This window comes from Capsella rubella, unplaced genomic scaffold, assembly GCF_000375325.1.
Source record: "Capsella rubella cultivar Monte Gargano unplaced genomic scaffold, Caprub1_0 scaffold_7, whole genome shotgun sequence".
NCBI classification, from domain to species: Eukaryota; Viridiplantae; Streptophyta; class Magnoliopsida; order Brassicales; family Brassicaceae; genus Capsella; species Capsella rubella.
The window spans coordinates 2,064,472-2,079,181 of record NW_006238917.1 but is presented as its reverse complement, the minus strand read 5'-3'; the positions used below and the strand labels follow the sequence as shown (position 1 = coordinate 2,079,181).

General features: G+C 31.3%; 5 protein-coding genes across 5 annotated transcripts; 4 read left to right on the top strand and 1 right to left on the bottom strand.

Annotated features, from left to right (window-relative positions):
• The first annotated feature begins 4,428 nt into the window (after positions 1 to 4,428).
• LOC17877548 (auxin-induced protein 15A) lies at positions 4,429 to 5,050 on the top strand. Its single transcript, XM_006282416.2, has one exon. It carries the CDS (start codon positions 4,520 to 4,522, stop codon positions 4,832 to 4,834), a length of 315 nt encoding a protein of 104 aa, XP_006282478.1. The 5' UTR covers positions 4,429 to 4,519; the 3' UTR covers positions 4,835 to 5,050.
• Positions 5,051 to 5,495: 445 nt separating this feature from the next.
• On the bottom strand, positions 5,496 to 6,044 carry LOC17878140 (auxin-responsive protein SAUR22). The gene has a single exon (XM_006285823.2). It carries the CDS (start codon positions 6,014 to 6,016, stop codon positions 5,693 to 5,695), a length of 324 nt encoding a protein of 107 aa, XP_006285885.2. The 5' UTR covers positions 6,017 to 6,044; the 3' UTR covers positions 5,496 to 5,692.
• A 2,324-nt stretch (positions 6,045 to 8,368) lies between these two features.
• LOC17879401 (auxin-responsive protein SAUR20) lies at positions 8,369 to 8,730 on the top strand. Its single transcript, XM_006284745.2, has one exon. The coding sequence runs from the start codon at positions 8,381 to 8,383 to the stop codon at positions 8,705 to 8,707; it is 327 nt and encodes a 108-aa protein (XP_006284807.1). The 5' UTR covers positions 8,369 to 8,380; the 3' UTR covers positions 8,708 to 8,730.
• A 1,504-nt stretch (positions 8,731 to 10,234) lies between these two features.
• On the top strand, positions 10,235 to 10,787 carry LOC17880564 (auxin-responsive protein SAUR21). The gene has a single exon (XM_006284777.2). It carries the CDS (start codon positions 10,327 to 10,329, stop codon positions 10,609 to 10,611), a length of 285 nt encoding a protein of 94 aa, XP_006284839.1. The 5' UTR covers positions 10,235 to 10,326; the 3' UTR covers positions 10,612 to 10,787.
• A 2,559-nt stretch (positions 10,788 to 13,346) lies between these two features.
• LOC17880396 (auxin-induced protein 15A) lies at positions 13,347 to 13,933 on the top strand. The gene has a single exon (XM_006285671.2). It carries the CDS (start codon positions 13,473 to 13,475, stop codon positions 13,785 to 13,787), a length of 315 nt encoding a protein of 104 aa, XP_006285733.1. The 5' UTR covers positions 13,347 to 13,472; the 3' UTR covers positions 13,788 to 13,933.
• The last annotated feature ends 777 nt before the right edge of the window (positions 13,934 to 14,710 follow it).

Below are 14,710 nucleotides of genomic sequence, written 5' to 3'. Positions count from 1 at the left end.
AATTCCCCAATTGTACATTTAAGGATATACATTTGCGTAATACATCAGCTCTCAACCTTGGTAATGGTATTATATAATAATAGGGATGTATAAGGAGATAAGAAAAAAGGGTAAGAAAAAGCAAAGGTGGTCCAAGGAAAGACATCATGACTTATTATCTCTTATGGTAGCAGCATATGTGTATTCCTGTAGATGTTTTTACTGTTTTGTCTTTTTAGGTATTGTCATTTTGTCTTATAGATTCTGTTTTTGACATGCTTCAGTTAAAACTACCACGGCATGTGGCCAGGGCTGGCCTTCAGTTTTTGGTCGTGAATTATTTTAATTTTAAAATAATATCTCATCAATTTAATTAGTTACGAAACAAAATAATGATATTGAAAACTAGGATTAGGATTAATAGCATTAATGTATGGAGTAATATATACCGTTTAACTAATTTATTACTTTTTACCGATGGTTGGGGACTTCGGGGGTATAGACCTAGGTCTTATGTTGTTGTTTGACCAAAAAGAGTAAGTTAAAATATCGACTACAAGCCACAGCAAATATATAACGAATTAGTAAGCGAAGATCGAAGGATGATGAGATGAAAATGGTAAGTAAAGAAAAATAAAATAGACGAAGAGGGTACGTAGTCATGCATTTGATCGATTTGGTAGGTGTTGCTTTGCATGTTCTGTGACACAGGATTGATCGTGAGAATACGTGATTGAAAACAAGATGACCATAAGCATATGGGACCATAGTGTTTTTATTTATTTATTACTAATTATTTATATTTTTCTAAGAATTTTATTGGCTGGTAAATCAAATCAATATTGAATGGATTTATGTTTCCACAGTGAATGTTGTCGTTCTTCGTTGGTGATGTTGTTTGATCGTGACATTAGGGTCAGTGTGAGCACATGAACACCATGTTACTCCCCTTCATGCACCCCCTTTTCGTTCTTACGTACGTAGATAACTTTTTCTCATTAAAAACCATAGTATGTTGTGTGAAATTATTGTAATTACAAATATAAACCATGAAAATCAATTGAAATACTGATTATAAAAAAAATATTCCTAACTTTTTATTTTAGTAATTTAAATTATTACTTAACAAATGTTCAAATAATTAAAAACGTCTTGGTAAAAAATATAAACAATACTACATATTTGAATCTTTCTAAGAGTTTTCCTAAAGTTTATTGCCCGTGAACATGTTATTGCTAATGATTGGAGTTATACTTATACTTCTAATTAAATTCAAAGCATATTCATCTTAAAACTTAAATTAAGGGCATGCGTGGGTGGATAACTCGATTTTGTATATATATCTTAGCTAGACATGCGCAGTCGTTACTCTCAGCTCGTTGGTCTAAGACATGGTGTGGGTTAGCACCAGACCATGAGTTCGAGTGGCATCGACTGCATATGATGATGATAAGTGATGTGATGGTGTTGAAGCGTTTTTCGTTTGATGTCATGACATCTTAGCTAGACATGCTTACCATACAAAAAGATTTCCTATATTATTATTATTTTATATAAAAACTCTAGCTACCAGTTTCCACTGCCTCGTTTTATCACATATTACTGTCACGATGACCATGAATTAATACTGGTGATGCATCAAAAAGATAACAAATCAAAATCATTTGTTGAATTGGATTGAAATGAATTAGGACAGCTAATTCGGACCCATCTATATCATATAAGTAAGCGTCATCAAATGTCTATATATCCAGCTATGTTTTGTACTTTGAAGGTGTACGTCGTCAAAAATATGTGGTTGCTTCTCTATTTTTATAATGTGATGTTTTTTTTTTTTTTTGGTCTAGTCGAATTAATAAGAATATCAACGGGAACTTTGAAAATTTGATTGTTTGAATATATGTATTATTTGTTTCCTATACTAGTGATGGCAGAACACCTCACCGTTACAACAAGATTTTTGACACATAAAAATGTAACACAATATATATTCAAGTGTTATAGCAAAATTGCATCGTGGAATCTATTGCATGTTTATTTTAACCTTCTATTTTGTCTTTGTTAAAAATGTAACAGACAAAATGTTGTGTTATTTACGGCTGGATGAGGCTATAACACTTGAATATAAATTGTTACATTCCAGCCTCATCCAGCCGTAGATAGCTTTGTCTTGTTCTTGTATTGTAGGTTCCTTTTGGGCTTTTGGCTGCAGTATTGTATTACTTAGCATATAGGTTTACTTCATGTCCAATGTGCTAAATATTTGGGCCAATAGATTACATCTCCGGGCCGAAGTTGAGTAGATGTAGATCCATTTAAAGACCAGATAGACCAAAGTTATGTGCATTTTTATTTTTTATGGGCTTAGCTCATACAGACCAAAGTCATACTATTTCCTCCTTTCCAACAAAATAGAACAAGCTTGTTCCATATCTGATAGTTTGTATACGAGACGTTGTCATATATCAAAAACCCCCGCCCTCTATAATTAAGTGGGTCACATCACATGCTCTCTAATTATTTCATATGAGAAGCCATTATCTGAATAACAAAAAAAAAGAAGATAGGAAGATGATAGATGTAAAGCCACGAAAATGAAAATCGCAGAAACATGGATATCCACGAATGGACCGTCACAAGATCTTCCAATAATTTTTAGCTTTTTTTCAGTCAAACTTAGAGAGGGTCAGTGAGTTGATGATGAAGCCCCTCGTGTTGTACGTAGCTGCCAAACACTAACAACATATACAAATCCACCCAATTCATAAAGCTTCGGAGCACAATTATTTTAATTTGCCTTTTTGACCTCCATTGACACCTCCATTATGTCAAATAGGGTCAAGAGGTCACGAGAATATAACGTATCGAGAAATAATTGAACATTTCAATTTTCCTATTTTATAGTAAACATTTTCACAAATATTTTTTTTTTAAAATAAAAATAATAATAGAGTTTGTGACACCGAAAAATTGTACAAGTTCGATACGGTGATCTATGTTTCGGCTGAAACGAAACCTACAGAAAGAAACACGTTATTATTTTATTCTTAAGGAATTGATATATATATATATATAAATAATTTAATTTAATTTGAGGCGTAGCCACTTTTAAGAGAAAGCATGACATATGAGGTGGTAGATATACATGGACAGACAGTCTTTATGCTGATAATGAGAAACAACTAAACAAAGAACAATTAGTTGCATTTGTCTGAAAGAATTTTGGATTTTGTTCATTTAGCTTTTTTCGTTATTGCTTTTTATGGGTACGTTCGATTCATCTAAATATATGCACTGCATTATCTACAGTGGTTGCAACAAATGCAGATGGTTTTGTTCCCGAATAATTTAAACTTTTCCCCACGGCTGGAAAAAATCTTAATTAATACTCATATCACACTATAACATATTACCAAATTTGCGATAGGTTTTAGGAATAGTACATTTATAGTTAAACAGATACGTACGACATGCATCCTCAACAATGATAACTTAAGAACTTTTTAACATCGATATAATTTTTTAAGTTTTTTGCTAAACATATATTTTCTTAAGTGGGATGCTTGACTCGAAAATGTGCTTTCTCTGTGATGAATTTTGATTATTTTCATATACTTTTTCTTATAAAAAAAACTTACATGATTTGTAGCTAGTTTTGCTCGAAATTCAGACAATTTTTGTGTGTCTCTCTATTAATTAGATGAAAAACATTTAATACTCCAAATTTAAAAATGCCAAAAATTGTGATAGACAAGTAGCCAAATGGTTCCCGTTTTACTCATATTCTTATGTGTATGTTTCAAGGACAGTCTTAACGTGGAACCAAACAGAGTTAATCTAATAATCTGCGTTGTGGATTATTCTAATCTTGAACAGAGAAGCAAATAGATATGATCCAAACTACATCGTGCATGTGGCCTATTTGAAAGTATAGTGCTATGATCGATCGTATGCCTCAACCCACAAGGTCACAAACAAAAAAGTCATAACTTGAAACAGTTTGCTTAATTAATATGGTACGTCAAATCACGCAGGCATAGTATCTAACAAAGGATTGTAGATATCCAGTTTCCGAAACACATTTTAATATATATGGAATGTATAACGTCTTTATCAAAAGTAACAATTTCTTACAAGTTGTGTGTTAAGATGTTTCTACTTTCTTATTTTGGTTCTATTCATATAAGAGAATGGTAGGGTCTTATAATTCATATTAGGAAATGGTAGGGTCTTATAAACATGTTTCACGAAAATGAAAGAAAAACAAAGTGGTTTCTAAAAGGACAAGGCATAAGCATGTGGACTTCATCCATTAGCTCCACCTGATATGTTCCTCAAACTATTGCACTCTTTAACAACTTGCGGTCTCAATTTCTTTTAATTCTCTATATATATTTTAACAATCTTAGAGAAGCTTGCTTACAAAACTAAACCATTTCAATAGAAGCCCAAGACATTATTCAACACTCTTGGTCAAATATTCATCAGCTTAAAGTTCTTCAAAACCTTCCTTTTTAGTTACGTGCATTGGTCTTCAAAGATGGGTATCCAATTGGTCGGACTGTCTCAAGCAAAGCAAAAGCTTCAAAGAAGCTTATCGGCGAGAATCGCAAGCCTCTTGGCAACGTCAGGTACTAATAATGTCCCAAAGGGTCATGTGGCCGTTTATGTTGGGGAGACGTATCAAAGGAGGAGGTTTGTGATACCTATATCGTATTTAAACCACCCATTGTTCCAAGGTTTGCTGAACCTTGCGGAAGAAGAGTTCGGGTTCGACCATCCCATGGGAGGTCTCACCATTCCATGCACTGAAGATTACTTCACTGCTCTAGCTTCTATACTAAATGGTTCATGATAAGGGAGCTCATTGATCATCATTCATTAATTAAGTTTCTTTATACAAAGATGTCTATGTTTATTTTTTTTGTGTTTCTAAAATGTATTTAAGGAGAGAAAGAATAACTCGAGACTGAGATACTAAGTGAGTCTCTTTCAAATTTTGATCTATAATGATCTTGTGGGTTCTTTTAACCATTGCTCTTGTAAAGAATTCACCTTCTAAAAAATTAATTTAAATTTATTTTTCTGCCGATTCATTTACTTTTTCTATTATATATATGTATATTATATCTTTGCTTACTTTTTATGGGAATGGTTCATTTAAGAAATTAAGAGCTTCATGAATCATCATAATGTAAGATTTATTTATAATATATATATATTGTAATTGTATAACAAAAAAGTCTATTGTAGTTTAGATACACGTAAAATATTAATTATCCATTTTGTTATATATCCGTGTGATGGAGAACATGCAAATTTTGAAACTCCCCATAGAAAATAACAACGTTATATTTTATAGAACAGTACCTAAACTCACATTCACATATAATATTAACAAAAAAATTGAAATCGACGATAGATATCTAACATTCAGAGCTATTAAACAGCTAGCCTTTGGATGTGAAATCTCATTAGCATACTAATTAGAATTATACATAAATATAAATGGCAAAGTCATCTGCGAGGATCGTATATATCTTATTGGTAAAGACAAACTTCCAAGCCAATTATGCAAATTCTTTCTTTCATTACATTTTGGTTTTGATTTGACTGTTGCTTAAGCCCCCTCACAGTAACATAAATATATAAACCCCTTATGAAACGGATCATCAAACCAACCAATAATATGCTAATACCTTAGACTAATTCATTAATTACTTACTTTTGGTACTAACAAATTAAAACGATTCAGACGACAAGTGACGTCAACAAAGACATCGTGACGACAAGGGATCGTTAGGGATTTCCTCTGATGATCTGTGCCAAATTCATCTTCGGCTTGACGCAACAAAGCTTGGAACAAAGGATGTCTTAGGTAAGATATTGGAACCATGAATCTCTTCCTCTCTTCCTCGTTTGCTCCAACGTATACCGCAAAGTGACCCTTTCGTACGTTCATTATGTATCTTAAACGAGACACTTTTTTAGTGAATACTCTCTTGACTTGGAAAGCTATGTCCTTGAACTTAAACATATCTACTAACTAATTTGTTATAGCTTGAACGAAGATCCCCCTCTGTGTTGTGTAGATTTTGCGGAACATCTACTTTTATATAAGGGACGAAGCTTTGTTGTTGCTTTAGGAGTAGTATTTCATTGTTATAAATATTATAGGATTTTATAACATATAAAAATAGTAATTGAATAAATAATAGATTTGTAACTATCCACAAATATATATTATGATATGATGATGTGTATTTTTCTCTTTTTTATGGTCTATATAATTTTTTTTTTGGGCAAAAGATTCTTAATGATCATTATATCACATTTTCTCATTTTTTTTTGTAAACTTATGATTTGCAATTAAGGCTGCACACCCCAGAAGAAAAGGTACCTAGGTTTAAGATGAATTAAGCTCGCCGTCAAAAAAAAAAAAAAGATTAATTAAGCTCATAAATATTTGTGAAAATAGCAATTAATTTTTTTGATATCTATAAGTCTTTAAAATTTTAGAATCTACAATTAAGATTTAAATGAATGTATATATATAATATTTACCTTAAGCATATCTAAAATTTGGATTTTAAATAGACATCTGTTGAGAATCTTGTATTTGCCGACACTTGGAACTTACTAGAAAGTGAACTTCATTCCTTTCTCCCAAGAATGAAAAATAAAGAGTAACAAATACAATAGATTGTGAAGAACACACAAATAGTAATGCTATGCGAGGAACCTCGTCAGGTTTGAGAACCCTCCCTCTGTTTTACCTCCGGAGTAGGAGTAGCTAGTGACGAACTGATCAACGTAACTACGCAAGGTTTTATTTTCCGTTTAAAATAGAAACTCTATCAACTATATATTTAAGTTAAATGTATTGAGTTTAGGAATTTTAAGTTATATATGTATTATCTTCCGGCAGTTTGCTAGGTCTCATAGACCAACAACATGTGTAAATAAGTGTAATGTGTTACATGGAGCACATGAAGCGTCTGCACAAAACGTTAAAGACGAAGGAGTTCGACATATATAGAACTTAGGGGTCACGATATAATACCACTATTGGTTCGACGACACAGAACTTAGGAGCCACGAAAATCTATTGGCAAGCTAAAGTGTCCCACTCCCACCTCTGCAATAATTGAACTCCCCGTATACTTTTATATATATACTACGTACTTGGTCCAATAACCAAAACTTTGCATGTATCATTTCAAGACCTAAAATATAGTGGAAAGATCAAACTGATTCAGATATTTATTATTGGTGATTTAAAAAGAAACATTTAACATATACATGACTTATATATTATTGATTTAGTTTTTGGTAGATTGCAAATTAAATTAAACTTGTTACATTTCAACAAAATCATATAAAATAAATAATAAAATATTGGTTTGACAAATACTACTCATTTAGAAAACAAACACAAAACACTAAAAACGCGTCAATGACACACAAGCAGAGTCTTTCTATTTGTCAATTCTTCTCTGCAACTTTTCCTTTTTGTATAAAAGATATAATGGATACAAAGCACTAAAACCATCTATGTCAAATAACTATTTTAGATCTAAATGCGAAGAACATATCTACCCACAATCAAATAAGATAAGAGAAAGAAAAAAAAAAGTAGGCCATTGGTAGCAAATAGCAATAGATCTATGAGGATTTTGTTTTCGATCTATATCGATCACTCAACAGTAATATGATTGTATGTACAAATTCCAGTGTAGCCACAATCACAATCATCCTCATAATCACATGCAAAGAAGTACAAGTCAGATCTTATCCAATGGCATATATAACAAAGAAAAATATGATACGTCTAAGAAACTTTAAATATTTCAAAACAAGCATCCCGATACACATCTTTCGTCCCAGCCAGTACTACGGCCCCTAGTTTGAGAGCGAAGGAAAAATATAAACATTTAAAGAACTTTGTTTGAACTTCCAAATATATAAACAATCTCCATCGCTAAAAAAGGCTCAAGAAAGGACCCACGTAGTCTGATACAGGTCACACTATTCACCATTTCGAGGCTCTAATTAAATACACATACCCAAACTTTTTTCTATGTTTGCAATCATATGTTATGTGCAATTTTAATTTTTTTACTGTATGAGCTAAGCCATGTGAGCCAGATGGATGACGGGAGGGTCCAACAGCCCACAACTTTTGGGGAGGGGTTTTGTTTAGTAATCAACAAAATATCGCATCGTACTGTTCTCTTTTTAGCATTTAAGTCTTTTCCTTATCTTGAAGCTACATACTTTTTAAGTTCACTACTACTATATATAGAAACTTCTTCCCCTCCTTGTATATCAAGTCACTTGCTTTAAAAAAAAAAAATTAACCTCCTCTCAATTTGATAAGTTGAAAAAAATAAAGAAGAAGATGGGTTTAATGAGGTCGATGCTTCCAAATGCAAAGCAAATATTCAAATCACAACCTATGAGAAACAAAAATGGATCATCCTCATCATCTTCAACAACAACAACTTCAGGGCTTGTTCCGAAAGGTCACGTGGCGGTTTACGTAGGAGAACAAATGGAGAAAAAGAGATTTGTGGTTCCGATATCATATTTGAACCATCCAATGTTCAGAGAGTTTCTTAATCGCGCTGAGGAAGAGTGTGGATTTCATCACTCCATGGGAGGCTTGACCATACCTTGTCGAGAAGAGTCGTTTCTTCATCTCATTACTTCTCATCAGCTGCATTGAAAGATCGCATTAATTAATGAAGCTGTTTTTGTTTTCTCTTTTAAGAGGAGAATTAGTTGTAGGAAAGCTACTTATGTGTGTGTATATGATGACACTTGTTCAGAGCTAAAGTTATGTTTCGAAATAAGAATTGAAAACTTGAACTATACTATTCATATTCAAATTAAACCATTAAATTTTACAGTAGAATAATTAAATTTTAAATGCGGATAATGAAAATTAAACTTTTACAGTCCAAGCCTGTTTCCATAAAGAAAAAGAAATAGTTCAACATGTTAGATAATGAAAAGAGAAGAATTTCACATTATGTGAAATCTCTATCATAAGTTTCGTTTGTTTTGTATTTTAAAATATTTAGCTCTGACTTACATTATATATATAGTATCTCTAAAAAATAAAGATATATAAGACTTCTTCAAGGGATTTAAAGTATTTAAATGAATGGTGGATCACATGCACTCTGAAGAAACTAAAATGGGTTGTAAGTGACGAATAACAATACTACATTACTAGTATGATCTAACCGTTAATAAATCAAAAGAAGACATATTTTCGTCAAATAGATAAAGTATATTTATCGAAAATGATTGAAAACAGTACTGCGCAATTTTATTGTATAATGGAACTTGTCATAATAAATGAAATAAATCATATCTAAATTATTGCATATTTAGATTGTCAAGGCTCATGCCTCATGTTACTCTCCGTTATTAGGAAGATATAATTGTGATCATAATAATGGAAATGAAACACGTGACCATTTTTTTCAATAACTGCAATTTCTTGGAATAACTGTATTATAATTGCACTAATTTATTATATATATATATATCACTTGAATTAGTTTTTGTGAATCGAACATTAGATATGATATTAGTATTAAACTTAAGACCTACGACTTGTAAACTGTTCTCTTCAACTTGATTCAACATTGTAAGAACCCAAAGAAACCATGCATGTTCAATGTTTCTCATTTTCATGACTCCAAGCTTAGTAGTACAGATTTAATAATACAAAGTTTGGTAAAGTCAATTTTTATTTAAGATACAAAACAAAAGGGTCCTCTTAAGTGGGCTATAGGGCAACACAAATAGGCTAAAAAGCCACCATTTTCAAGAGCCAAGAAGAGACTTGTCAAAAAATGTCTATTATTATGAATAAGGACACTTGTTTCTGTTGTCTATTCATCATAACCAATAGGACCAAACTGGTCTCATGTAATGGCCAGAGATTTTAATAAGCTTGACAGAGAGTGCATGTGAGTCCTGTAACAATGGTGGGTTCCACTATCTGATTATATTCATTCTTAAGTCATCCAGAAATCAGAATCAGCTTGATACCTTTTCTAGGTAAACCCTAGTTTTATATATTTTTTATAAAAGTATACCATGTGAAACTCTGCAAACTTCTAATATTAAAACAAAATAAAATCTGTTTTATCATTAAAAACATAACTTCGAAAGTTTGGGTTCCTTACCTATAAAGAACTCTATATATATATAACAGCAACAACAGCTGAAACATAGCTCCACAGAAAAGCATCAACACAACATTCGTTTCATAAAAAAAAACAGAGTATCCTTTGTAGTTGTAGATCTATAAAACAATTGCTTTTAGAGATGGCGATTAGATTGTCGCGTGTTATCAACTCTAAACAGTCCCAAAAACAGCAATCTCGAGTCCCAAAAGGACACGTTGCGGTGTATGTCGGAGAGGAGATGGAGAACAAGAAGAGGTTCGTGGTTCCTATCTCGTATTTGAACCACCCTTCGTTTCGAGGTTTGCTTAGTCGAGCAGAGGAAGAGTTTGGCTTCAACCATCCAATAGGTGGATTAACGATTCCTTGCAGAGAAGAAACGTTCGTTGGTCTTTTGAATTCTTATGGTTGTACTGTTTCAACTTGAGACATCTTTTTTGGGAAACCCCAAAATTTTTCTTTCCTTTTATAGATTTTTTGTTGTTGTTGTTCCCTTTGTTTATTTCTGCAAAGGAGAACAGATTGAATCAGAGCATGTAAATATGTTGTGTAACCCATTCAAGTCAGGTTATACTATGTACTCCAGAAAACATTGATGAAAAACATTTCATGTTTTGGAAGATAATAAAATTTATCCGAAATATTCATTACGTGATTGATGATTTCGTACGTACGAAGAATCAATATTCACATGATTTTCAGAAATTTGACTATCAAACAAAAAAAGGAAAAATTGATTGATACCTAATCACTCTGTCACGAAAAGATCATTAACATTTGTTTATAGTTCATTACATGGACATTTGAATATAGAAATGCTTTTATTAAAGTTATGACTTATTCAGACGTCTAAATTAATTAACTACTCTATTGATCGTTGCGAATTAATCCCTATTATAGTAAAAGAGAAGTACAAATGCTTTTTGGGTCGGGTTTAAAAAAAAAAATGAACCCGGAATTTTTCAGTTGGATCTTACTAAAAATTTAAGGATATTAAATACCAGTTTCCATATATATTATTTCGAAATCTACCAAATTAAACCATCAATATCGGTTTGGGAAAGTACATTAATCTTAATTTGTTTAAGGAAAATACATTAATGTATGATTTTGTATATTGGTTTAACAAATTAACCTAAAAATCAGAAATATAAATTAAATATAAAAGAATCATTATCAAATTATCCATAATATTTCAAAACAAAATCTTCCTTAAATATCCTATATTGATATTTGGATGTATAGTTTTCTCCTATATTAACTATAATCTTCACACCAGTTACAGAATATTTCATTTTCAACCATCTTTAATATATATATTTTTTTTTGTCTATGACCAACTTTAATATTTATTTGGCAATAGTTTCGAATTTCTGGCTTGATTATAAAACTAAACTGCATGAAAGGTTCAAGTTAAAATCATGTATTTATTAATATGCGGTGTACCGCGGATCAATCCCTAAATTTTAAAAATGATTCATTGTATAATATATTTTTTCATTGTATAATATTTATACATGTATATATGTCACATATTGTTCTAAAATTAACAATCCAACTAAAATCATACAATTTAAATAATTTTGAACATATTCGAAACCAACACATACAATCTAAAAATGATAAAATTTAATTACTGATCAAAATAAAGTAAACCAAACACAAATAAAATTATCTCGCAACGTACAAAATACTAAAAACCCGGTAATTTTCCCCCGCGCTGTAGCGCGGGTCCGGACCTAGTTATAGAAGTAAACACATAGACCTTCATAAATTAGATTATTGGAATACTAGGGACGACTTAGAGCATTTACAGAAGTGGACCTCAATAATTTTTTTTTCTTTTCAGTTTCACTAGAACTATCAGTTTCCTTAATAATTCGTGGCAAAAAAAAATCAAAACTGTCTAAACAAATATATATATAATTTTTTTTTACTTTAGTAGATAAAAGATCCAAACCTATTTTTTAAACATAATAGCAAAAAGCTTTTTGTATCAATTGAACTGGCCGTGTTCTGGACAAATGATATGTATCTTAATCTATCATCGTATTTTTTTATATATATTTTTTTAAAACTTTGTACCATGTCGATGTCATATAAGGTATGTGATTTGCAAATATTTTTAGTTTGAGTTTATATGGTAGACAGGATCATGGCAGTTACAGAGTGCATTTTTAACGTTGTAAAGAGTGACATTTCAACAAAAAGATCACAACATCCCTTTAGAACATATCGAAGATTTTACAAGATGCGGATCATATCAAGTACAACAACGACGTTTATAGTGCAGTTCATGGCGAAATTCTTACATGTTCTTGATGTCATACATATAAGAGACTTATTCAGATAATTAGTTATACATATCATATCTATTTAAAAAGTGTTTATGTAGACACACTGAAAAGTTATTATTTTTAAAAAGTTATAAATTTTGCTAAAACTTTTTTTGTTTCAACGATGCTATGAAAGATAACAAATGTGGAGTCTCCAACTAGGAAACTAATCTCCAACTAATAATTTCCAAGAAGCATCCATGTGATTAGATAGACTGAAATCGGGTGATAGATACGACTCAACAATTCAAAGATCAAAATTTCAACAAATTGAAGATATTTGCGGTCGTAATGATTTGCTACTGATCAGAAGATTCGCATCGATCAGACGAAACCAATCCATCCAATGATTAACCAAATTGAGCATTTATTATATATATATATATATATATATATATATATTCAAATCTGAAATATGAGATAGACTACATGTATCCTGAATTTTTGCATCATGTTCATCGTAATATCATCCAATGTGCCAAGTTGCCATGTATATCTTCATTGGCCACTTGTTACCCCTATATTATCTTGTTTAAAAGCACATTTTTCTATGTTGAAGAGGATGAGTCAGAACTTCTATCAGAAGATTTAATGTAACATTAATAAAAACAGTATTTTATAATGATATCTTGAATTTTCAACTTCCTTAATTTTAGTATTTTTTTTCTTATTAGTATAAGAACAGAGAACTTTTTGTTGGAGAACTTGATGGATGAGTTAAGCCATGTGAGAAGATGATATAAGTCAAACAACTTACACGAGAAAATAAAATAAAAAAATAATAAAAACCCATCATATACTCTTAAATCATTGAGAAGTAAAACATTTTCATTATTATAAATAGAGGCAATCGTCACCACCACCTTTCCTCATCTCAAAGACTCAACCATTGCGGTGCTACGAAAAAAACAAAAAACACTTGTAATTGAAATTAAGAAAGCAAAAAAGAAAGATGGGTTTGAGCCGTTTTGCGATATCGAATGCAACAAGGCAGATACTGAAGCTAAACTCGTTGGGAAACAGAAACCGAACATCATCGTCATCGGATCATGTCCCAAAAGGACACGTAGCAGTTTACGTGGGAGAACAGATGGAGATGGAGAAGAGGAGATTCGTGGTTCCAATATCGTTTCTGAATCATCCTTCCTTCAGAGAGTTCCTTAGTCGAGCAGAGGAAGAGTTTGGATTCGATCATCCAACGGGAGGCTTGACCATTCCATGTAGAGAGGAACTCTTTCTTGATCTCATCGCTTCTCGGTTACAGTAATTAAGAATCATGCGTTTTATTAGTATAATTGTAGTGTATTTATAGGAATCTTGAGATTGAGGATATGTATCTTTTCATCATGTTTCTTCCCATGTATCTTTTTAAATCATGGAGAATTTAGAAGATTTGATATATCTCTATTTCTTAGTTATAGCATTTGATGATTATTTTAATTACAATATATTTTAAATAATGAATGTTCATTGTTTAACCTAATTGTCTTCTTTTTTTTGGTTAAAAAATGTGTAAGCATTCAAATCAAAGAAGATGATAATTTTCGGATATATATACTTAGCAAAACGAACAATTCTAAGTTTCATTGGGTGGTTCAAAAACAGGATTCGAGTAATTAATTAACGATGTATTCTACATAACTTTTAAGTGTGTTTATTCGTTAAGACTTTATAATATTTTTTAATTTAGTGATCGAAGACCAAAGCCAAAACTAATTAAGAGTTTAGTAATCATGGCTCAATAATTCAATATATAAACAGTTGACGTCGTCAGTAACTTAAATGTGGTACTGTTATACCAAATTTTAATGACGAAATCACGCCGATATCTTATATGTTATTTATATAAACGTTGGAGAAGAAAATGGTTATATAAAAATATATACGAATTGAGAATCCAATGAAACCGCCTTGAACAATTAGAATAAAAAAGAAAACTACTTATGTGCTCTTGTGTATATAAACTATATTATTATCAGACTGTGCTTCAATCATGAACCAGTATGATAGTTATATGTTATACACCAAATGCTTATATCATCTACAAAATAATTGGACCTGAATAATATATCATGTGGTCACGTCATGGCTTTCACATGAACTCTTTTTTTTTTGTTTTTTTGTTTACAGTAAACTCCGCTGCTAAAACATAAGAGATCATCAGTATGTCATAACCGAAGACTATAATAG

Excerpts from the sequence above, each read along its gene's own strand:
- LOC17877548 (XM_006282416.2), top strand. The coding sequence starts at position 4,520 with ATGGGTATCCAATTGGTCGGACTGTCTCAAGCAAAGCAAAAGCTTCAA.
- LOC17878140 (XM_006285823.2), bottom strand. The coding sequence starts at position 6,016 with ATGTTTAAGTTCAAGGACATAGCTTTCCAAGTCAAGAGAGTATTCACT.
- LOC17879401 (XM_006284745.2), top strand. The coding sequence starts at position 8,381 with ATGGGTTTAATGAGGTCGATGCTTCCAAATGCAAAGCAAATATTCAAA.
- LOC17880564 (XM_006284777.2), top strand. The coding sequence starts at position 10,327 with ATGGCGATTAGATTGTCGCGTGTTATCAACTCTAAACAGTCCCAAAAA.
- LOC17880396 (XM_006285671.2), top strand. The coding sequence starts at position 13,473 with ATGGGTTTGAGCCGTTTTGCGATATCGAATGCAACAAGGCAGATACTG.